At 52.9% G+C, this 23,990-nt stretch overlaps 2 protein-coding genes and 1 pseudogene across 2 annotated transcripts; 1 reads left to right on the forward strand and 2 right to left on the reverse strand.

The window, feature by feature from the left end:
- Nucleotides 1-265: 265 nt before the first annotated feature.
- LOC131821102 (uncharacterized) lies at nt 266-1,918 on the reverse strand (annotated as a pseudogene).
- A 3,507-nt stretch (nt 1,919-5,425) lies between these two features.
- Nucleotides 5,426-6,635, forward strand: LOC131822197 (cancer/testis antigen 1-like). The gene is made up of 3 exons (XM_059158643.1): nt 5,426-5,686; nt 5,945-6,073; nt 6,324-6,635. The coding sequence occupies exons 1-3, from the start codon at nt 5,463-5,465 to the stop codon at nt 6,460-6,462; spliced, it is 492 nt and encodes a 163-aa protein (XP_059014626.1). The 5' UTR covers nt 5,426-5,462; the 3' UTR covers nt 6,463-6,635.
- Nucleotides 6,636-18,102: 11,467 nt separating this feature from the next.
- LOC131821104 (EKC/KEOPS complex subunit LAGE3-like) lies at nt 18,103-19,444 on the reverse strand. The gene is made up of 3 exons (XM_059156860.1): nt 18,999-19,444; nt 18,621-18,749; nt 18,103-18,433 (listed from the first exon to the last, which is right to left on the reverse strand). Exons 1-3 carry the CDS (start codon nt 19,442-19,444, stop codon nt 18,295-18,297), a joined length of 714 nt encoding a protein of 237 aa, XP_059012843.1. The 3' UTR covers nt 18,103-18,294.
- Nucleotides 19,445-23,990: the final 4,546 nt, after the last annotated feature.

Raw genomic sequence — 23,990 nt, forward strand, 5'->3', positions numbered from 1 at the left:
GGGGACCATGGGCATTTGGGCCCATTTTTCACTTAAAATTTTTTTTGAAGTTTATCTATTTAATTTATTGACATGATCTCTATACCCTGCATGGGGCTGGAACTCACAAACCCGAGATCTACACTCTCACACTCTTCCAGCGGAGCCCCCCGGGTGCCCCAGGCCACATTTTCACTTGCCATTTCCTCGTGCCTTCGAGGTATGCTCAAGCCTGGTTCCACGTGTAACATGTCCACATGGTGATGTCCGTGCCCAGCTTTACGGCTCAGTGGTCAGAGGACATGCAAGTGAGGATGCGCTGCTCTAACCTCACAGTAACTCAATGGCCTGGTGTCGGAGCTCCTGGGCCTCTAGTGAGGCCCAGGAGCAGGCCAAGAGCTGTTTTCTCCAGAGAAGAGGAGATGGGTCAGGGCCTTGCTCCGAGATCCTAAAGGCCTGTGCTGTGATTCACCTCTAGTGCTGCCACAGGCTCCCAACAGCATCCTTAGCTGTCACTGGCTATCACTGGCACCTTGAGCACCACCAGACCTGTTGAGCCTGCAGCAGAACCTTCTTTTGTTCCGGGCCCCTCTCAAAACTAGCAGCTTTTCGGGCCCCTTAGTAAATGGGCTGCAATATGTCGGAGGAATGAGTGATATGTTGCCTCCCACACCCAAAGAGGCATGGTGGACATTGTGACTCTTTTTGTGGTAAAAGAGGAGCTAGAAGCAACAACGTCTTCTTCACTTCAGAAGGGCTATCTTGATGTGCCCCACACTACTGGACCCATAGGAAATTCACCAAGAAGGCCCCTGAATAATTGTTGGATTTATTTCCCAACCTCCGACATATGGTGTAGACACACACATTACCAATCAGTCTAGAGCTGTTGCTACTTCTTGGTCACTATGTCCCATCAGCATGTCATCGACGTGATGGGCCAGTGTGAAATCTTGTGGAAAGGGAAGATACTCAGGATCCCTGCAAGCGAAATTATGAGCCTGGGCTGGAGAGCCGATTCGCCCCTGAGGTAGAACAGGGAAGGCATATTACTGGTCTAGTGAAGTGAAAACAGATTCTGGCGGTTCTTACAACAGGGATGGAGAAAAAGACATTTGCCAGATTAATAGCTGCAGAGCGGGGCACCCAGGTGGCTCAGTCACTTAAGCATTTGCCTTCATCCCAGATCATGATCTCGGGGTCCTGGGATCGAGTCCCATGTCGGGGGTCCCTGCTCGGTGGGGAGTCTCCTTCACCCTCTGCTTCTGACCCCCCCTCCCCTCTTGTGCTCTCATTCTGTCTCTCTCAAATAAATAAATAAATAAATATTTTTTAAAAATCGCTGCATACGAGGTATCAAGGGAGGTGTTATCTGCTCGATCAATGAAATTACAGGTGGCACGCCAACTGCAGGGGAGCTACCATCTGGCTGAGTTTATGGTAACACACCATCGTGCTCTAAGACTCATCTCTCGACTGCTCAAGCTGAACGGGAATGCTGAATGGGGATGTGGTGGGAATCGCCACCCCTGCATCTCTCAAGTCCTTGATGGTGGCGCTAAAGTCTGCACTCCCTCCATGAATGTGGTCTTGCTTTTGATTTACTGTTTTCCTAGGTAGAAGCAGTTCTAGAGGCTTCCAGTTGACCCTCACTCCACAGGTCACAGAAACTGTAGCTGCAAAGATGGTCTCTTTCGGTTACGCATTCTGGAGCTGGGGATGTGAGCACATGATACATTTAGGAACCCACTGGGCAACTGTGAATCAGACCTTAGCGAGAACTCCATGGATCTCCCTGCCTCCAGAGCCTTCTGCTCTGACTGCTGGGCCAGAGTGGACATTTTGGGTCTCCTGGAATTAGCAGCAGTTCAGAGCCAGTGTCTGTAGTCCCCCAAAAGATTGATTATATCTGTGTACTATTACCTTCGTCAAAGGCCATCGGTCCCTTCGGGGAAGGCTAGGAGGAAGAAAGACCAAGAGTTATAAATTCTCAGCAGTGTGTAAAGCTCGCTCGTGAAGGGGACCCGGGCTTCCCTTCTTCCACCCAGTGGATCTGGGTCTGTGAACTGGCTCACGCCTTGAAAATGATTGAGGGGCCATGAATTTCTTTCTTTAACGATTCAGGTTAGACTTAAGACTTGTGTTCACTTGATTTAGATATTTCTGCTTGTACAGATCCATCAGGAGTTTAGCAGGCTTCCCGTTTCACTTCTAGTCGCATCATGCTCAGTTAGCCAACGCCACAGTGACTGCGTGAGTCCCGCTATTCTGATCGCTGCATTACCTCTGCTGTCCATTATAGAAACCTTAGTCACACCCTGCCTTTGGTGATTAAACGCCACCCACTGGCCTCTGCCACGCTGGAACCCAAATACTACCATTGCATCAAGGGTTCCTAATTCCGCGGCTGCGGTTCCCACTATAAGGTCTGACCTGCCAAGAAGAGCAATCACAGAACCCTTCAAGGAAGCTGGTGCTCCCTTCGCAAATTGATTCTTCACAGCATTGGTGAAAGGTGTGTCTTCTGGACCCTCCCGGGGTGGGTGAGCAGGTCTTAGTCTTAAATGACAAATCCACTTGAACATTCTAACCTTGTAAGCCTTCTGATCCTTTCCTCTATATTAAAGCAAGGCAGGTTCAGCATTTCTACTTTGTTCATGGAGATCCACGTTTAGGTCCAAATAATCAAACATCAGAGACCTTTCTAATTCTAATAGAGACCTGTTGCATACTGGAGATGCAGTGTTAAATGCAGGATCTCTGCTTCGTGAGCCCATGTGGATAAATGTGGCCTGATCCAACTTTACATCCCGCCCACCATTATCCCACACCCTCGGTATCCATTCCCACACGTGGTCCCCGAATTTCTGTCCGGATAAATTGGTATGTTCCATTGTTTTGGAGTGAAACATACCTCCTCACAGGTCACACTTTGTACCTTGCCTGTGGGGGCCTGCTGGGATTTGAGTCTACTTACAGGTCTAGAAGCAAAGCGGGGTGGTGGGGTAGGTCCTGAACAGAGTCAGTTCCATCTTGCCTAGCAGCTGCCTCAGGGGACGCCATTATGGTTTCCTTGGGCGATGTGTAGTTAATCCCCTCACAGGGAGGTGGAGAGGCCAACGCCACTGTGAGTTTAGAGGCTGCTGTCACTGGGGGTGGGGAGGCCACTTCCACTGGTAAAGACTCAACACAGTTTAGGGGTTCAGTGGCCTTGGCTTCAGTAGTGTATTCCCACATGTCCTCTCCATCTTAATTTGTACGGTCCCCTTCTTTCCCAGTCTACTGCCTCAGTTTAACTGTGGGCACCCTTCAAGTCTGGAGGTTCAGCTTGCATTGTAATTCAGGTAGTTGCACATGAGGTTCTGCATTTGAATTTCCAGCAATTTTGGCTCTGTGACTGTAGAACACGAGTGTTTCTTTCAGGGCACACTCAGGGGCTCTTAAGCCAGTTCTGCGGTGTTGGAGCCGGGAATTCAAATCCCGAGCCCATCCTCTCCTTTCACCACATTGTCCAGCCACATTAGGAGCTACCCACCAACATCGCTGTATTTGTGAGTTTTCCAAAAGAATGTTCAAAAATATATACAGAGTCACCTGGCTCCTTGTTCCTTCTATGTGGTTGATTAGGAGTATCCAAGGCAGATATTTTGCTTATCTCTATCAGTTTATGCTATGGGCTATCAGTGTTCTCTTTACTACTAGAAACAGACATGAGCATCTTTAAATCTAATCAGATTGGAAAGTCAATTCCAGAAACCTGAGAGCCAATTCAGAGAACTCATCTCTAAAATCCTGTTCCTTTGGAACTCCTCCTGGTACGAAATCTGTATTAGTCAGGGTTCTCCAGAGAAGTAGGGCCAAGAAAACCAACAGCCAATTCATTCATTCATAGATAGATAGATAGATTGTGGAAGCTGAGGGGTCCCATAGATAGGTAGATAGATAGATGTAGATTGATTGATTATGGAAGCTGAGGGATGCCATGACCTGCTGCCTGCAAGTTGGAGACCCATGAAAGCTGGTGGTGTAATTCAGCCTGAGTCCGAAGGTCTGAGAACCAAGGGAGGGGGAAGTTGTGTAAATCTCAGTCCAAGGGGGGCATGAGAAGATGAGATGAGATGGGATGTCACAGCTCAACAGTGACAGAGAGGAAAGAGGGGAAGGGCAAATTCCTCCTTCATCTACGTTTCGTTTAATGCAGGCTCTCAGGGATTGGATAATGTCTACCCAAAACTGGGGGTCTACTTTACTGAATCCACAGATTCAAATGCTGACCCTATATGGAAACACCCTCACAGACACTCCCAGAAACATTGTGTACTTGGGGTGCCTGTGACCAGGCAAGCTGATACATAGAATTAGCTAACACACCTTATGAGCCATCTGCTCTTAGGAACGTGACCTCAGCATGCATATGGTGATTGCTCTTCTACACAAGTCACTGCCCAGTGGGATTGTATATTGCAGCATATCAATCTTTTTCTGTATAGAATGGGGACCAAAAATATAAGTGACCAAGAAGAAAATAAAATTGGCTACATCGGGGCACCTGGGTGGCTCAGTGGGTTAAAGCCTCTGCCTTCAGGTAAGGTCATGGTCTCAGGGTCCTGGGATTGAGCCCCGCGTTGGGCTCTCTGCTCAGCAGGGACCCTGCTTCCCCCTCTCTCTCTGCCTGCCTGTCTGCCTACTTCTGATCTCTGTCTGTCAAATAAATAGATAAAATTAAAAAAAATAATAATTGGCTACATCAAAATTAAAAACTTTTGTTCTGCAAATAATACTAATCAAGAAATTGAGAACACAACTCACAAAATGGATGAAAATATTTTAAAATCATGTTTGATTAGAGACTTGTGTCCAGAACCTATAAATAGCTCTTGCAACTTAAAAATGTTGTTATTCTTAGAATCTTAAAAGTCTGAGACTGACAAGAGACTTTTTGATATGATCCACTTTCTCCCAGCTTGCCACTGTCCCCTCGCCATTTACTGATGGGGTAACTGAGATACACAGAGGGACTACAGGGCCATTGACAGTCTCTTTCCCTCAGTGAACACCTCTCCAAGTCCAAACCATGGTGTCGAGTGTCCCCGGAAGGGTAAATCAGCCATGTCTTGACCCCATTCCCCCTGCCACATTTGCCCCTTTTTTCTGTGCCCCTTCGTCTGGACTACTCCCCCTTCCTCCAACCACACGTTTCCCTTCCAGCCTCTCAGTCAAGGATAGGAGGGGCCTGTTTGCACAGGCGCAGTAGGGAACCTGAGTTGCCTCGTGTGCTAGGGGCGGGGCTTCGTGAGGGAGCCTGCTTTCCCGCGCAGGCAGGGTCGGCTTGGCGGGAACCAATCACATGCGAGAAGTCATACCCAAGGTCTGTCTGCGCATGCGTCCTGTGTGTTCCCAGCGGCCTTGCGCGTGGAGGGGCGGAGCTTCAGGAGGGAGTCTCAGTGGCAGGGTTGGGCTTGAAGAAGGCAGTCGGAGCAGCCATGCAGGCCCCAGACGGTGGTGCGGGGGGCGCCAACGGTGGTGCCGGAGCGCCCGCGGGCCCCAGAGGCCCCGGAGAAGCCGAAGGCTGTGACGGGACCGCAGCTGAGGGCACAGTGGCTGGGGGAGCTTCCGAGCTCGAGGGGGCATCACCTGCCCCTAGGCACGGTGAAGACGCTTCAGCCTTGGCCTCGGGCGAAGCCTCAGGAAGCCAGCTGTTGGAGTTGTATCCTTTCGAAGGAGCACCCGGGACCGGGCGGGGGACTTGCGGAGTGGGGGCAGGAGGGGAGTGGGGCGGCAGTGGAGGAGGAGCTGAAGAGAAAGCTGGGGTGGTCTGAGGGGGGTTGTGAGGCAGACTTCCTGAAGCCCCCCAGGTGGTCTTGGGGGCCTGAGGGGCGGTCTGGGGGAAGGCCGACCTCTGGTGGGTGGGGCGGCCTCAGCCCTAAAGTCTGCAAAGATGCTGCCTTAACCGGATCTCCACCAGCGCCCTCAGGGTGCCTTTCCTGTGCTACATGGATGCGGAGATGGCCCGCCAGTACCTGATCTCAGGCGAGGAATCCTTCCAGGGCGCTGCTCAGATGGAGCTCGCAGTGATTGGCAGTGACTTGCTGATGTAAGTTCTAGAAGGGGCTCGAGGGAGCAGGTGGGAACCTGGGCCAGTCTCGGCATGAGGGTCGGTCTTTGGGACGCAAACACCGAAGGCTTGGGCTAAAGAGGCACATGGGGCACAGGGTCTATTGCATCTTCAGGTGTGGCTCTAAGGGAGCTGAGAAGGAGTAACCTTGGGGAGGTGTTTTGCACTGAGTGGGGCTGGGAGTTCGTTGACCAAATCTAAAGTTATTTCCTTTTCCCCTCACTTTTAGCAAACTCACTGCCAAGGACTCTGCTCTCCTGCAGATTTCCACTGCCACCCTGCTCAACCAGCTTTCCACCATAATTCAGACCATGCAGCACTTTGTGCCCCCGTTTTTTGCCAAGCCTCGGCCTGGAAAAGGGGGCTGAGTTCACAAGAGAGCCCCATTTTAGGCAGTGTGTCCTTCCCCAGGCGCATAAGTTTGCAGTAGTTGCCACTTTGTTTGGGGGCATAATTGTTGGCCGTACTGGCCCTGGGGTACTCGCTGCTCACTTGTTTTCATTGGCCTTAAATATTGGTTGCCACAGATAATAAAACTGAGCCACTGTTAGGTGTCTGAGTTTCTTTTCAGCGTCCAGATTTGTCCTTAGGTTGGAGGGGAGGTTCTGGGATTCAGATATTCAACTTGTACAAGGCAGTTGAAAACATTGAAAAAAATGAAAGAAAATGAAAATTGCTTGGTTCCTATCGTTCAGCATTAACTAATGTCAGCATTTTGGAATACTTTTGTAATTTTAGGGTTGTAGGAATAATACAATAAATTTATAGCATCATATAAATGAGTAAGGCTTTTCAAATTTAGCATCATTTTTTTCCCCCTGAGATATTTTTCATCTGAAATTTGGGCTTTACCTCTTAAACTTCAAAAACATCTTATCAAATGGATACATACACAATGTGTTATGATATATTGGTTCAACACTTGTATTTTTCTCAAATTTTTTCCTATTATACATAATGTCTCAGGAATTCTTGTATGTAAGGCTCTGTATGAATGGTTATTTTCTTTTTTTTGGTAAAGATTTTATTTATTTATTTGACACAGAGAGAGTGATCACAAGTAGGCACAAAGGCAGGCAGAGAGGGAAGCAGGTTCCCCGCTGAGCAGAGAGCCCGATGTGGGACTCAATCCCAGGACCCTGAGATCATGACCTGAGCCGAAGGCAGCGGCTTAACCCACTGAGCCACCCAGGTGCGCCTGAATGGTTGTTTTCTTAAGATAGATTCCAAGAGGTAGATCTCCAATACAAAATAGCTCTTCAGAAAATGCGCCCACCCCACCAGAATGCTAGTTCCCCTACATCCCTGTCATAGCCCCCCAAACCTCAGTTTGCATGAGCAAAGAATTCGGAAACACTAGAACTAGAATTTTGGGCTTTACTGGCTCTGTTTCTGATCACAGAAGAAAAGTGCTGGTACAGTTTGTTGGTTGGGGTGGGAGAGGGGCAGATGGAGGCAGCGTAGTCTTGGGGAAACACTTTTTTTCACGTGAATTGCTCATTTGCGAGCCTCGGTTCTGCAAACTGACAGTTGCCAGTGTCCTTACTGGAGGCCACAGGCAGGCACGGCTCCGGTTGGGGCGGGGCGGGCGCCGCTCTCTTCCGCGCGTTCTGACCGTCGTCCCACGTGGCTGAGAAGCTGTGGGCGGGGCTGACCTTGGTGTCCAGCGCTGTCTCAGTCTGCTTGGCCCCCCACTCCTCCTCCGAGGTCTGCGGTACACGCAGTGCTTCTCCCAGACCAGGATGAGCGCGGCCGAGCCAAGGAGGACCGCGGTGATGCCCGCAACCAATTTGCACTTGTTCTTGCTCCCGCCCGTTTCTGCATAGCTCTTGTTGATCTGAATGTGGCACAGTTCAAGTTTGCCATCAGTGGACAGGCTGCCCTGGGGAGGCGTCTTCTCTCCTTATGGCCAGCAGAAGTTCTTCCGCTGGGCCGCAGCGAACCGTGGAGGGTCATGCCGGCTGGCAGGACTCAGGAGAGCAGGGCCTTCACTCTTCAGGACACTTCCGTGGGCTCGTGCGACCGCCGAGTGGGAGGCTGCTAGCCTGGCGATGGCGCTCCCCGCTGGGCTGGCCACATTCAGCCCCCGCAGCCTGCTGCGGCTGCCAGGACCAGTGAGGGAAAATACAGTGAAAACCAGACTCTTCTGTGTGTGCAGACACTCCACTGTGCTCTCGACCCCGATTACTGTCTGTAATTTTCACTGCAAGCTGGCGATGTCAGCACCACCCTGATTACACCTTTTGTAGGTGAAGAATTGGGGCTCAGAGAGGCTAGGTGTACTCGAGTCAAGCTCCCACTCTCTTAGCCAAGGTATCAGGCTAACCGCAGCACTGGGAGGCTGGGATCGTGCTTTTCCTTCTGCTGGCCCCAGGGAGCATCCATGTGACTAATGAAAAATGCAGAAAACGATAAATGCAGGAAAAGTAGATGAGAATTGAGGAGAGGACAAGGTTGGTAAGAATTGCAATCCTGGCTTTCTAGGGGATTCTCTATACTCCCAGGCCCTTTGGTATCCTTTGACCCTCTTTGAAATAGAGGGTATGATGGTGATATCTGTATTTTCCCCTCCCTGCGCACTCTCCTCAACTATCTTCTCAGCTATGAAGAAGGCTCTCTTCAGGTACTTTCAGTAGCTGAGAAAAAATAGAACCAAATCTTCTGACAATCCAGAAAATTTCTCCACAAAGGTAGAAGAAAAACAGTTGTGTGGTTTTTAAAAAAAGATTTTATTTATTTACTTTTGACAGAGAGAGACACAGTGAGAGAGGGAATACAAGCAGGGGAAGAGGGAGAGGAGAGGAAGGCTCCCCGCAGAGGAGGGAGCCTGATGTGCGGCTTAATCTCAGGACCCTGAGATCATGACCTGAGCCAAAGGCAGACACTTAACCCACTGAGCCACCCAGGGGCCCAACCCCTACACCTCTTATTTTTAATTTGTACATGTTCTTAAACTTCTCTTTAAAACGTGCTGTATCTTGAAAACTCGCTAAGCTCCCTAATAAGTCTAGTGGCTCATTCGTAGACCATTACATTTTCTGTCTAGGTGATCATATCTGTAAATAAAGGCAGTTTTTCCTCTTTCTTTCCAGTCTGAATGCCTTTTATTGCTTGATTTCTCTCCTCATTATGGGTTGGTGTCTTCTGCTTCTCTGCTTCTCTGCATGCCTGATCATTTTGGAATGGATACCAGACATTATGATTTTCCCTTAGGTTCTGCCTATCTTTGTATTCCTAAACACATTCATGAGCTTTGTTCAGGGATGCTGTTAAGTGAATGACGAACAGTTTGTGGTGCTGGGTTTCCCAGTCGGTTAAGCGTCTGCCTTCAGCTCAGGTCATGATCTCAGGGTCCTGGGATCGAGCCCTGCATTGCTTCTCCTTCTCTGCTTGCCCCCACCGGCCCCTCCCATTCCCCACCCTGCCCCCGGTTTGTGTGCTCTCTCTCCAAAATAAATAAAATCTTTAAATAAGTGAATGGAAACAGTTTGATCTGTTTGAGTCTTGCTTTGAAGGTTTCCTACAGGGGACCAGAGGAGTTCAGTGTAGCATTCATCCCTCCCCACCCCCACACCACTTAGGCCAGACCTTTCTGAGTGCCCTGCCCGGTGCCTCCTGAATTATGGAGGTTGCCCTCCGGTTGGTGGAGGTAGACAATACTTACTCTCTGGCGTGAGTGTTGGGCAGAGTCATACTATTCTTGAAGACAGTCATTTCCCTGGCCTTAAGTGGCTTCTCCACTGGCTCGTGTGCATCAGTGCCCAGTGCCCCCACTGAGCAAGCATGTCGGGGCACATGCAGTCCGTTCTTCAGTGAGCCCCACCTGCCCCGGCTACTCAGCGCTGCATTTGGCCGCTGAAAACCGAAATGCTCCCAACTAAGAAGTGTCAGTGGGTTTCAAGCAATAAACTCAGAAATGCAGGTTGATTTGGGTGATTTGTAGTTACTTATCAGATGAAGTTGGAGAAGGCCAAGAAACTCCCATTCTCGTGGGAGAAAGGAAGCAGAGAACCCAGCTGTCCCCTGCAGGTACCTGGGACTGTGTGTTTTCTGAAGGCAAACTCTAGGGTCTGGGTACATGCCACCATTTTTAAAGGTGACCATGGGGTATACAATCACTTCTGATGGTCTCAGGTAACCTAGAGCCTGGGAACCACTTCTCCAGTCTTGACATTATTACCTCCAGACCTGGAAGGAACCTTCTGCCCTTTCTCCCACCTTGCTGGTGGGGTCCTCAGCGCACAGAGCCCAAGTGTGGAGATGTCAAGAAAACCCAACTCAGAAAAGGATTCTGAGAGGTACTACATTGCAGTGGTAGCCGGCTCTCCCACCTCACTGGATCTCTGTCCTTAATGCCAGACCCCGCAACGTGGGGTCCTCACAGCTGGCATTGGACTTGGAGAACCACAGATGCCTCTGAAAGGTCACCTGGTAGAAACTCCTCTGAGCCTTCCTTAAGCATTCCAAAATGATTCTCTTCCAAAAGGAGAGACAGACAGATGTCTGTCTCTCTTTCTCCTCACCGTGCTCCCCACCTTCCCTACTGGATACATCAAATAATTTCCTCAGAGGGGCCATCCTGGAATCAACGAACCTATATTAGCCATTTGAACAAATGCGCAAGAAAAGACCCAGATAGAGATTTAGAATTTGATGAAGATCACATTGCAACTCAGGGGACAAGTAAGAATTACCCAGTAAATAGTTTGGGGACACCTGACTAAGACTTTGGAGAGAAAACAAAGTTAGAATCCAGGGTCCTTTCTAACCAAAATTAATTACGAGTGTATAAAAATTTTAATGTACCAGGAGATGATTTCAGGGCATGTTTGTGGAATGTTACACAGAGGGAGCTCTGTAGGGAACAAGACCTGAGAATGATCATGAACACAATCGATCACATAAACACATTGAAAAATTAAAACAACTATATGGAAAAGGACGCTGAACAAATGTACAATGAAAAAATGAGGAGGAAAAGTATTTTCCAGTTAGGGCAAAAATTGGATATTCGAACCATGTGAAAGACCGCAGATATACTTATTAAAAACATTGGACCAATGCATATTTAAGATTTCTTTTTAGGATTCTGTAGCTTGCCCTGGACTATTCCCTGCAATACTATTATTGTAATGCCTAAACATTGTAATAGCCAATATCATTTTTTGCATATTAAATTTGAGTGATCTATTTCACATCCAAACCGATTTTGGCAGGTGGGTACGGGAGTCTGGCGTGTGGAGAAGTGTCTGGAGGTGGAGATGCCAACCTGCGAGCCAGGACCAGGCCCTGAAAGCCCGGAGCCTGCACGAGCTCACCAGGGCGGCCCAGAGCCCGTGTAGAGGGAGAAGCGGCCTGCGCAGCGAGCCCTGGGGCCCTGGGACACTCGGAGGTGGTGGAGGAGAGAGGGAGCAGCCACGGAGACTGCAGCGGGGGCGGCCAGAGGGCCGGGAGGGACCCCGAGAGGGCAGGTGCAGGGTGACCTCCCGGCTCGGGAAGGGTCGCACGTAGGCGCGCACCGGGGCAGGGGGGAGGTCAGGGAGGAGGGAGCGAGGGGCTCCGCGGGGGCTGCGGCCGGTCAAGGGACAGGACGCCTTCTGGAAACCCGCCCGAGAGAGGTTCGGGTGGGCGTGGGAGTTGCGTGTGCCGAGGGGCTGGGGAGCTCGGGGTCAGCCATCCGGGCCGCTCTCGGGAGGGGCTGCCCTCTGGCCCCCCCGAGAGCAGGGAGCCCGGTTCTGCAGCAGGAGGGGCTCTGGGGCGCAGGAGAAGCTGCCCACCGAGTTGCCGGGGGAGGGGTTGTGCCTCCTTCCCCGTGCCCGGGGGTCCCCCAGAGAGGACGGGGCGCGCCCAGGCGCCGGGGAGGGAAGAGCTCCAGCTGGGGAGGAGGGCTTTGGCCGGAGGGCACTGGCCCCTCCTCGCCAGCCCCGCTCCGGGGGGACACCCCCCTCCCCCAGGTTCTCACCGCTCTGGACCGAGATGCCTCCTGTCGGAAGCACAAGTTACGACAAAAACTGGAACAGATCATCAGCCTCGTGTCCAGCAACAGCTGAGGGTGGCGGAACCGGTTGCGGGGCGGGGCGACTCGGTCCTGAGCTGTCCTCCTGGCTGAGCCCTGGATCCGGGGGGGCATGGGGGCAGGGCGAGGGGGGTCCCCGGTCCAATATGCCCCCAGCACACCTGGGTGCCCCCTTCATTAGTGCCTTCCTCTGGGCCCTGTGGGGGGGCAGGGGTGACAGGACCAGCCCCTGACCCCGGCAGCAGCAATACCCCCGCCCCCTGCCTCCTGCCCAACCACCCTCCTGCCCCCTGCACTCTCCCTACCACCCTCCTGCGTCTCCAGCATACTGCCTACCCCCGAGGGTAGTTCCTGTTTTCAGGCGTGGCTGGACGCAGAATTTGGGTCTCTGAGATGTATGTGCCTTACTGCTTCTGCTTGCCATCTGTCCAGTGTCAGCCTGTTCCCCCACCCCGGCCCCACGGCCCCCAGAGTGTCACTGGCTTGGATGGGGTCACCATGGCCATAGGAAAGCAGCGCTCTGATGGGCCAGGCCTGACCCCCACGCCCACTCCTGGAATCAGAGGGGAAGCCAACTCTCCCAGAATCCTAACTGCGGAGGGCAAGGAAAACGTGTGGGGGGGGTCTTCTGTGTGGGAGGGAGAAGGGTACTTGTACCAGGAGAAGGGGAGTGGATGCCGGGTGAGGAAAGCCACAGATGTCCTCTACGGGACTGACAGATCCTTCATCAAACTCAAAATCTTTCCCTGACGTTTTAAAAGAATGAGTCCAGGAAAGATTATTTCTTAACTTAATACACAATTATTGTGCAAAAGGAAAATGGTTTTTTTTAAGATTTTATTTATTTATTTGACAGAGAGAGATCACAAGTAGGCAGAGAGGCAGGCAGAGAGAGAGGAGGAAGCAGGCTCCCTGCTGAGCAGAGAGCCCGATGCGGGACTCGATCCCAGGACCCTGAGATCATGTCCTGAGCCGAAGGCAGCGGCTTAGCCCACTGAGCCACCCAGGTGCCCAAGGAAAATGTTTTTTAAGAGTTTATTTACTTATTTGAGAGAGAGAGAGAGAGAGAGAGAGAGAGAGAGGAGGAGCAGAGGGAGAGGGACTCTGAGCTGAGTGCAGAGCTCGACGTGGGGCTCCATCCCAGGACCCTGAGATCAGGACCTGAGCGGAAATCAAGAGTTGGACGCTTCCCCAACTGAACCTCCCAGGAGCCCCCGAAATACATACTCAAAGGATATATTGGTTGATTGATTTTTGGATTTTATTTATTTATTTGACAGAGAGAGAGAGAGATCAGAAGCAGGCAGAGCGGCAGGCAGAGAGAAAGGGGGAAGCAGGCTCCCTGCTGAGCAGGGAACCCGATGTGGGGCTCGATCCCAGGCCCCTGAGGTCATGACCTGAGCCAAAGGCAGAGGCTTAACCCACTGAGTCACCCAGGCACCCTTCGAGGGATGTATTTAAGTAACAAGCAAGTCGGAAATTTAAGAGGTGGACTTTTCCTTCCCTGATGCGCTTGTTAGCGATGAACCTTCCTGGAGTGTAGGCGGCTTGTTCCGGGATGTGACCATGCATTTCCCTGTGGGTCCCCGTGGCGGGAGCATACTGCAGAGACAGGAATGTGCCCTGTGCACAGGTCCTCGGCCCGTCCTAATCCCTTGCTCAGTGAGTAGCCAGGTATCTCCTTCGCTCTTCAACCGCCACGTGCTGTTCCACCGGGACGGCTGACCCTTGACTTACCGAGCCTTTCCCAGTTGATGGGCATTTGCCTTCCTTCCGATTTTTCGCTGTGACAAATGATGCTGGGATTAAGTCATGCTCCAAATTGCCTTACTGCATATGCACTCGTTTCTCTATGGCAGATTCCCAAAGTTGGGTCAAGGTATACGCACATCTCTAGTTTTAACAAATACTGTCAAGTAAACTTCCAAATTGGTTTTACGACTCTCCAAGTGAGTGTGTGTAAGAGACTCTGCTTCCAGCTAAGCCTAACCAAACGCTGACACTGGAGACTGACTGTCGTGTCTAAAACTTTTTCAAGTGAGTAGTTTAAAAAAATATATATATGTATTAAATATATATTATATATGTCTGTATTTTATATATATATAAAATATATATATATATGTATATATATATATATATATATATATATATATATATATATATATAATGTTTATTTATTTCAGTTTGTTATGGATAATGTCAGGCATCAGTATTTTCCCTACCAGTGAGTGGCTAATATCATTTACTATGTTTGCTATATTCTTTATCAATAATGAATAAAATCTCAAAACAATCAAAATATCCCCAGCAACAAAAACGGGATGACTCATGCATGCTAACAACTGGGGGAAAAACACCCAGACCCAAAGGATGCATTCTGTAGGAGTCCATCTATGGGACATTCTGGAAAAGGTAGAACTGTAGGTAGAGAAATCAGACCAGTGGTGGCCAGGGGCTGGGGGAGAGTTTTGCTACACAGGGAAATGAAGGAACTTTGGGGGCTGATGTAAATATTCTGTATCTCAATTGTGGTGGTAGATATGGGACTGTGTGGTTTCCCCCAGATGTGTAGGAACGCACACCTAAGAGGAATGAGTACGGTAGTGTCTCAATTATGCCTCCATCAGTGTGACTCAAACAAACAAACAAGGATCTAAACAAAAAGGGGTCAAACAGGAAGAGACAGTAAGAGGAGAGAGGCTCATGCTCCAGGGTAGGGATTGCAACCCAGGAAAAGGTGAGGGGATGTCCAGGGTGAGACCTGCGCCGTCAGCCAGCCAGCCTAGCGAGAAACCAGTCCGGAGAGAAGGAAGAGCGAAGACATTTAGGGAAATGGTTTGTAAATTTAGCATTGTCATCAAGGTGACTTTTAACCTCAGGGGGAAACATACCTGAAATGGGTGGAATGAGGGGGCCCTGAGTGGCTCAGTCAGTGAAGCGTCTGCCTTTGGTTCAGGTCACGATCCCAGGGTCCTGGGATCAAGCCCTGCATCGGGCTCTGTGCTCAGCCCGGAGGCTGCCTGTCCCTCTACCCCACCTCTCCCCTGCTCTTGTGCTTGCGTTCTCTCTCTCAAGTAAATAAAACCTTAAAAAAAAAAAAAAAAACCAAAAAACAACATAAAACGAGGGGCGCCTGGGTGGCTCAGTCGTTGGGCGTCTGTCTTCAGCTCAGGTCATGATCCTGGGGCCCGGGGATCGAGCCCTGCATCGGGCTCTGTGCTCAGCCCGGAGTCTGCCTGTCTCTCTACCCCACCCTCACCCCTGCTCTTGTGCTCTCTCTTTCTCTAAAGCAAATAAAACCTTAAAAAAAAAATAAAATGAGGGGCGCCTGGGTGGCTCAGTCATTGGGCATCTGCCTTCAGCTCAGGTCATAATCCCAGGGCTTGGGGATCAAGCCCCGCATCAGGTTCCCTGTTCAGTGGAAGCCTGCTTCTCCCTCTCCCGCTCCCCTTGCTGTGTTCTTGCTCTCTCTCTCTCCCCCTCTCTCTCTGTCAAATAAACAAGTAAGATCTTTAAAAAGATAAATGAGTGGAATCAATAGAGCCACGTTGAGAGCATAAGGTGAAGACATGTAGTAAGTAGTGGTGTAAAGGAGCTAAATTTTCATCTCTCGGCCGATAAGTCATGTCCCAAAATGATGGAAGGAAGGAAGGAAGCGAGTGAATGAAAGGAAAACAACAGAAAGGAGGGAGAGAATGAGGGCAAGTCAGAGCGACACAGGAGGAGAGAGACAGATCCGCGCTCTAGCCGCTGCAGCTGCCGCATCCAGTCAGGCAAGATGATCGTTGTGTCCGTTCACCCCGTTCACGGTCGTCAGCATCACAGCCAGCAGCAACTCTCCCCCTTCAGCCCACACCAGAGACCTTCAGGTTCTGCAAGGGCAAACTCTGTCTGCTCAGGCATATGAAATAGAAATACTTGAGTCCCGCGCCCCCCCCCCCCCCCGCCCGCCCGCAGGAAACACACACAAGCGACAGGTAAACAAAGCCCCGAAGACACCGGGCTGTCAGGCCGTGGAGGGAGCCGGTCTGGGAGAAGGCAGAGAAAGGAGAGGAACCGTGCACTGCCGCAGCTTACTGTCCAGAGGGAGTGTCTCCAGAGGGAGCCGAGCAGAGTCCCTGACTGGAGGGGACATGACGGGGAGAGCGCAGGAAATGAGCCGGCAGGGCAGAGGACCCGAGGCCAGAGAGCTGCCGAGGGACAGGGTGCTGGCCGGCCGCAGACGGTCCCGCCAGCGTAAGCAGCAGCCCCCTGACCAGCACCAGCGCGTGCGGAAACCAGCTGAGGCCGAGGAGAGGACCCCTTGCAAAGACGGAAGGTCAGCAGACCCAGGCTCACGCAGGACAGGGACCAGCGGCCAGAATGGAACTGTCACCGTTCAGGAGGCCGCAGGCGGGGTACTCACAAAGGTCTCGCCTCTGGAGTGTTGGGGGAAACGGCTTCTACACCGAAAGCTGCTCCAATCCCACGAATTTCTTTTTTTCCTTAAGATGTATTTGTTTACTTGAGGTGGGGAGGGGCAGAGGGAGAGAGAGGGAAACCTCAAGCAGACTCCCCACTGAGCGCGGAACCCAACACATGGGGCTCGGACCCCGAGATCGTGACCTGAGCCGAAAGCAAGAGTCGGACACTTAAGCGACTGAGCCCGCCAGGAGCCCCTGGTCCCGCTAACTCTTAAAGGCAAGACTCCAAAGAACCCACCTGCCTGCAAATAACGGCATCCCCGAAGGAAGCTTGCGTTTTAGGAATACACAGAGAAAAAGACACAGCGGCCAAGGTCAGATGCACAGCGCCTGGCGTCCAGTCCAAAATGACGAGGTGTGCAGGGAAGCAAGGAAATGCCACCCCACGACCAGGAGGACAGCTCAATCCCATTTTTGTTCGTTTTCCAGTGAATGGCAGGCCAGCTGTAAAGGAAGGTCGACGACTCCTTTTGCTTACAGGTGTCACGACCGTGTATGTAGAAAGCCCAAAGGGACCTCTGTGTTACTGGTCAGTCTCCCGAGGCTCTGAGATCCGGCTCTTTGGAGAGAGCAAACCCACCAACACCCCCGCACCTCCCCACCTGGCACATGCTTAGCCGGGGCCGCAAGGCTTCTCTGCTCATCTGAGACAAGCCCAGGAAGCCGCGGAATTGCTGTTGTCCAGTTTCTGTGTTTACTTTCCTCCACCAAAACAAGCAAGCTTTTTATTCTGGCAGCGAGCCAGCCCAGCGGCGATGTGGGGACACCAGAATGCCGGTGGGAGGGCACATTTTTCTGGAGGGCAGTTGTATAGTGTAGGTTGAGAAGCTGAAGAACATGGAAAGGAAAAACTCAGTAATTCTACCTCTCGGAATGAATCTTGAGGAAACCACCACTCGTGTCAAGACTTACGCCCTGGGGCGCCTGGGGCGCTCAGTTGGTGAAGCGTCATCCTTCGGCTGGGGTCACGATCCCGGGGTCCTGGGACGGAGTCCATCGTGGGGCTCCCTGCTCAGTGGGCAACATGCTTCTCGTTCTCTACTCTCCCTGCTTGTGTTCCCTCTCTCTCTCAAATAAACAAATAAAATTTTTAAAAAAGACTTACGTCCAAGAATTCCCCTGAATCCCTACCAGTAATAGGGGGAAAACTGGGAACGGTGTAACTGTCCAACATGACATTATAAGGCATTTTACGTGTCTACGCAGTAACACCTTTTGAAGAGTTTTTAGAGAGTGAAAAAGCGAGTATGGTAAATGGAAAAAAATAAAAAACACAGGAAAAAAGCTAATGGCCATCTTGAAAATGCAAACATTCCATGTTGTTATATGTGGAAATATAACTAAGAAGATCCTCGGAAGGTTAATGGTATTTAGTGCCGAGTATGGGACACGGTTTTCTTTTCCCCAAGTGGTCTTGAAGAACCCTGTGCTGTTGGAACCTGTGTCCCAGAACCTCCTTCCCACAGGGGAATGAAGGCGAGCCGATCTGGGGGCACCGTAGCTGAAAGGAAACTCAGACACAGGCAGAGTGGCTCAGTTTTATTTTCTGCAGCAGTAACAAACATTTAAGCGCCAGTTCCTCTCGCAGCCGGGAAAGAAATCAAGTGGCCTGAGGACCCCTGCGGGAAAACAATTAGACCCCGCTAACAAAGTGGCAGCTACTCTAAGTCCCAACTCCCCTTGCCTTGACTTGGGGGGGTGGGGCACAGGGCTGGGCCTCAGCTCCTCTTTCCCGGGCCTAGGCTTCGCGGAGGCGGGGTCCCAAAGCCCCGAATGTTCCGGATCACCAGGGAAAGCTGGTCGAGGAAGGAGTTGATGGAAATTCGGAAGAACACAGGGTCTTCGGCAGTCCATCTACTAAAAGAGAGGCAAAAGGCAAATGAGGTTGCAGGAGACAAGTGGGGCGGAGGTGCGGGGCATCAGGCCCCTCCTCGGCCTCCACGACGAGGGCACTCTAAGACACAGCGGCCACCCGGGCACCTGCCGCCACCGCCCCCCTCCCAACCCCCCCCTCCCCCGCTCCGCATCCTCTTCTAGGACTGACACGGCCAGGGCGCTGCCGTTCACCGCCAGCTCCTTGTGAACCACCCCTCCGTGGCGCTGGGCATGTGGGGCCAGGGACCTGCGGGCCATGTCCGCCTCCAGGGGCGACCGGAAAGGCACAGTGAGCGTGCTGGGGGGACGCACAGTTAAGGCACCATCCATCCGCTCCTGAATCTCCCAGTGCTGGGCCTCCTTGCCCCTCAGAGACCGGCTTGCACCCCACGACGGGCCCCCGCAGCCCCCCCAGGCCGCTCCCGGGACCCTTCGGGCCTCCTTCCCGCCTCCCCACCCGCACCCCCTGCAGGCCCTGGGGCCCCCACCGCCCCGTCCCCTCCCCAGGCTGCCACCGCGTGCCCCGGCCACCCCGCGGAAAGGATACAACTCCAGCAGTCGGCTGGCGGCTGCCACAGGGGGGGCGGGCGCCGCATCCCCACCGGGCCCCAGGGCCTGCGGGCCCTGCCCGGCCTGAGGGGCGCCGGCCGCCTCGCCCTCGGCTCCCTGGCCGCCCACGCCACTGGCGTCGTCGCCTTCCCGGCTGCCGGAGCTCTCCAGGCAACCAGGCGCTCCGGGGCTGGCCGTGTGGTCCTGGCCGGCCGCGCCGCCCGCCGCCTCAGCCTCGCCGGCCTCGCCGCCCGCCGCCTCGACCTCGCCGGCCTCGCCGCCCGCCGCCTCGACCTCGCCGGCCTCGCCGCCCGCCGCCTCGACCTCGCCGGCCTCGCCGCCCGCCGCCTCGACCTCGCCGGCCTCGCCGCCCGCCGCCTCGACCTCGCCGGCCTCGCCGGCCTCGCTGCCCTCGCCGGCCTCGTCGCGGTCTGGGGCCTGCATGGCCGCAGCCTCAGAGCCCACAGCGAAGCCGCCCACACTCTCCGCCGACCGCCCGGCGTCTGGCGTCTGAGGCGCCTGCCCGAAGCCCCGCCCCTCCGCGCGCCAGGCTGCCTGGCGGGGCCCAGGGCGCCTGCGCACACAGCCCCGCGCGGCGCTGCTTCCCGCCAAGGCGGCCTCGCCGCGCGGGTGGCAGAGATTTCGGAGATTGCGGGCTCCAGCCGACCCTGAGGAGACCCGGCCTGGTTCAGGAAGCTCCGCCTCTTCGCTCCCGACGTCACTTGGGCTCCCTAGCGCACGCGCTCCAGCCTCCCGCACGGCCTGCTCGGGAGGCCGCTGCCACGTGACTACCTCCCCGTGCAGCCTGCGCCTGCGCCTGCGCCAGCCTGGCCCTGGTGTGACCAACCCGCTGGCCGCGTGTCCCCGGTCACGGAGTCCTGGGAGGCGGCCCGACACCTCTGCGCCGCTGCTCGCCTGGGCCTCTCTCTGGGCTTCACACGTGGCCCGAGTCCGCGTGCGCCGGCGCCCAGGAGGGCCCCACCTGGACCGGAGGGCGGCAGGGCGGGCGGGGAACGCCACCCCTGGGGCAGCGCCCACTCACTTCACCCTCTGCTGGTCCCGCGCTCACGGGCTCTCCCTCCCCCAGGAGCAAAGTCTGGCGGCTCTCCGGGGGGCTGGAGGTGCCAGGGGCCCTCAACTGGGAGGTGACCCTGTGTCTGCTGGCCTGCTGGGTGCCGGTCCACTTCTGCGTCTGGAAGGGGGTCAAGTCCACGGGAAAGGTACGGCCGGAGGCCCCCGCAGGGCTGGAGGTGACGGCCGGGCTGGGGGCAGCACGGCCACGGTGGGCCACGGGGGAGAGAAGGGCGGGCTCTGCCAGGGACCGCCGCTGCGACGGGAGGGGACGGGAGGGGCCAGGGCCGCGGCCTGAGCGCGGAGCAGGTCCTTGAGTCCAGACTGCTCCATTCCCGCCGGTGCCGGGACCGCCCTCCTGCCCTCCAGAATCCCCCGCCCATGCCAGGATTGTCCTCCCCGCCCCTCCAAACTCCCCCGCCCAGGCCTGGATCGGCCGCTCCCACCTCCGAACTCCTCCACCCCTGCCTGGATGGACCCCCCCACCCTTCCAAACACCCCCCCCCCCCCCGCCCATGCCTGGAGCGCCCCCGCCACCTTCTTCCTCCTGAGGTGGGGAGAAGCCCAGGCAGCCCCTGCCCCTTGCTGTGTCGGGACATCGCGACTGCCCCTGCCCCGCTTTCTCTCTATTCCTCACTCCCTTGTGCTGGCCCTGGTTGGGGGCGGGGGGCTCCCAGGCTATAGCTCTCCCTTGCCCGCCTGTCCTGCTCTGCTCAGCGTGGACGGGAGGCAGCAGTCATGGGGGCCCGTGTCGCTCTCTGGCCGGCGGGGTCTAGCCCCGACTACCAGACTGGGCCTCTCTGCAGAGTGACGTGCTGTCGGGGGCCGGGGGGCGCGAGGTGTGCCCCCCCGGCTGCTCTCCCGCTCCCTGCCTCTCCCCTCCGTCTGCCGCTGGCCTGTGCTGGCCGTGGAGCTGCTCCCGCTCCAGCCCGGGTGCAGAGCTTCCCCGGGGAGGAGCCGAGGCTTTGAGGAGCAGAAGGGGGGCTGCTGGCCGACCTCCCCCTCCCCCCCGGCTTGGGAGCAGCCTGCCGTCGAGGGGGCAGTGTGGCCTGCTTGGCCATCCTGCCAAGCTGGGGGCCCCGAGGGGGAGGCGGGTGCCGCAGGGCCCCTCTGAGCCGCCAGGCCCCCCAGATCGTGTACTTCACCGCAACATTCCCCTACGTGGTCCTCGTGGTGCTCCTGGTGCAGGGGGTGCTGCTGCCCGGAGCCTGGGATGGGGTCATCTATCAAGTCTGACTGATGGATGCTGGTGTCCCCTGAGGTGGGGGTATGGGATGAGCGAGGAGACAAGGCCAGCAGGGGCCCTCACATCTTCTCTTCCCTGGCCCATCTCCAGGTATAGGCAGAGATCCAGACCCAGATTATCTTTCAAACCACTTGTAGGATTTTGCAAACACGGGGTGATAGTTTGTGAACAGAACAATGATTATTTCATTGAGGCAGCATCATATATATGTGAACGAGAATAATCTGTCATCGTCACTGATCAAGTTGAACCTCCTATAGTTTCCCAGCCCAGGCTTAGCCATTAAGATTTTATTTATTTACTTGACACACACAGAGAGAGATCACAAGCAGACAGAGAGTGTGAGGGGAAAACAGGCTCCCCACTGAGCAGAGAGCCCGATGCGGGGCTCCATCCCAGGATCCTGGTATCAGGACCTGAGCTGAAGGCAGAGGCTTTAACCCACTTAGCCACCCAGGCGCCCCTGGGCTTAGCCCTTATGCAGAAAGTCAGTAGCTACTAAAAACTACAGGAAGGACAAGACTTCCTCAAGGCATTTGTAATGCCACACTGAATTTCCCACAGGAGCCTAAAGCGTAACAAATTTTGTGTACTGTCTTTCCTTCTTCAACAAAAGTGGTACAACTGACTCTTGAACAGCACTGGGTTAGGATTGCTGACCCCCCAGCACAATCAAATTATGCAGAGATTTCCCTAAAACTTAACTACTAGCAGCCTGCAGTGGGGTGGAAGCCTTATGGATAACATAAGCAGCTGGCTGACACAGGTTGTGTGTACGATCTGTATTCTATCTTGCACCCTACGGTAAAGTCAGGTAGAGAATAACTGTTAGGGAAAATCATAAGCAAGAGAAAAAGCATTTACAGTACTGTATTGTGTTTATTGAACAAATCTGCAAACACGTGGACCTACCAAAGTGAAACCTGGGTTTGTCAAGGGTCAGCTATGGTGAAATTTATCATGGAAGCTCTGCTTTATAGACAAGAAAAATCTTTGTTAACACCATCTTTTTAAACAAAATTATAATTGTGATATTATCTTCAGCCTCTTTGTTTTCATTATCTTTATCTTCTCTTTATTAGTTTTTTTTTTTTTTTTTTGCTCTTGCAGTCTTTATGGCTCAATTAAAAAAACAGATTTTATTTTTAAAGCAGTTTTAGGTTAACAGCAAAATTGAATAGAAAGTACAAAGAGTTCCCATACACCCGGCAGCCCCTCCCCACACACAGCCTTTTCCACTATCAACGTGCTGCCCCACAGTGTTACCTTCCTTACAACTGATGAGCTTGTAATTACCGGCCGCAGCTCATAGTTTAATGCTGGTTCTCTCTTGGTGTTGTGCCTTCTACATGTGTGGGTAAATATATAGTGATATTTATCCATCAGTATAGTACCATAGTATTTTCACTGCCTCAGAAACCCTCTGTGTCCCACATGTTCATCCCTACCTCCCTGCTACAACCTGGAAGCTACTGATCTTTTTCTTGTCTCCATAGTTTTGTCTTTTCCAGAGCTATGTTGTTGGAATCATATAGCATGCAGCTTTTCCGGATTGCCTTCCTTCACATACTAATATGCACTTAAATTTCCTGTGTTTTTTCCTGGCGTGGTAATTATATGCACCATAATTTATTTACCCATTTACCTACTGAAGGACATCTTGGTTGCTTCTAAGTTTTAGCAGCTATGACTGAAGCTACTGTAAACATCCATGTGCAGGTTTTTAAGTGGACATAGGTTTTCAACTATGGGGGTAAATACCAAGGAGCAGGATTGCTGGACCATGTGGTAAGAGTGTTTCCTGTGTTGCCAGACTGCCTTCTGGAGGAGCTCCACCATTTTGCATTCCCATCAGCAAGAAACTGTTCCCACTGCTGCACATTCTCACCAGCATTTGGCCTTGTCCGCATTTTGGATTTTGGTCATTCGAATAGGAGTGTAGTGGTATCTCATTGTTTTAATTTGCAATTAACTAATGACATATGACGCAGAGCATCTTTTTGTATGCTGATTTTCCATCTGTACATCTTTGGTGAGTTATTCTTTAAAGTCTTTTGCCCATTTTCAAAAAAGATTTTATTTATTTATTTGGGAAAGAGAGCACGAGTAGGGGGAAAGGGCAGAGGGAGAGGGAGAAGCAGAAGCATTCCTCCCACTAAGGGAGTCAAACATAGGGCTCGATCCCAGAACCCCAAGATCATGGCCCATGCTGAAGGGAGACACTAAACTGACTGAGCCACCCAGGCATCCCCCCATTTTTAAAAATTAAATTAAATTACATTGAATTTTTAAATTTAAATTCAATTAGCCAACATACAGTACAACAGTACTTTCAGTATAATGTGCAATGATTCATTAGTTGCGTATAACGCCCAGTGCTCATCCCATCACATGCTCTCCTTCATGCCCGTCACCCAGTCACCCCACCCCTCCTCACCTCCCTTTCTGCAACCCTCGGTTTGTTTCCCAGAGGCAAAAGTCTCTCACATTTTTGTCTCCCTGTCTGATTTTTTTCCCATTCAGTTTTCCCTCCCTTCCCCTATTGTCCTGTGCACTATTCCTCACATTCCACATATGAGTGAAGCCATGTGATAGTTGTCCTTCTCTGATTGACTTATTTCACTCCGGGTAATCCCCTCCAGTTCCATCCACATTGAGGTAAATGGCAGGCAG

The sequence above is a fragment of the Mustela lutreola genome, chromosome X (genome assembly GCF_030435805.1).
Source record: "Mustela lutreola isolate mMusLut2 chromosome X, mMusLut2.pri, whole genome shotgun sequence".
Taxonomy (NCBI): Eukaryota; Metazoa; Chordata; class Mammalia; order Carnivora; family Mustelidae; genus Mustela; species Mustela lutreola.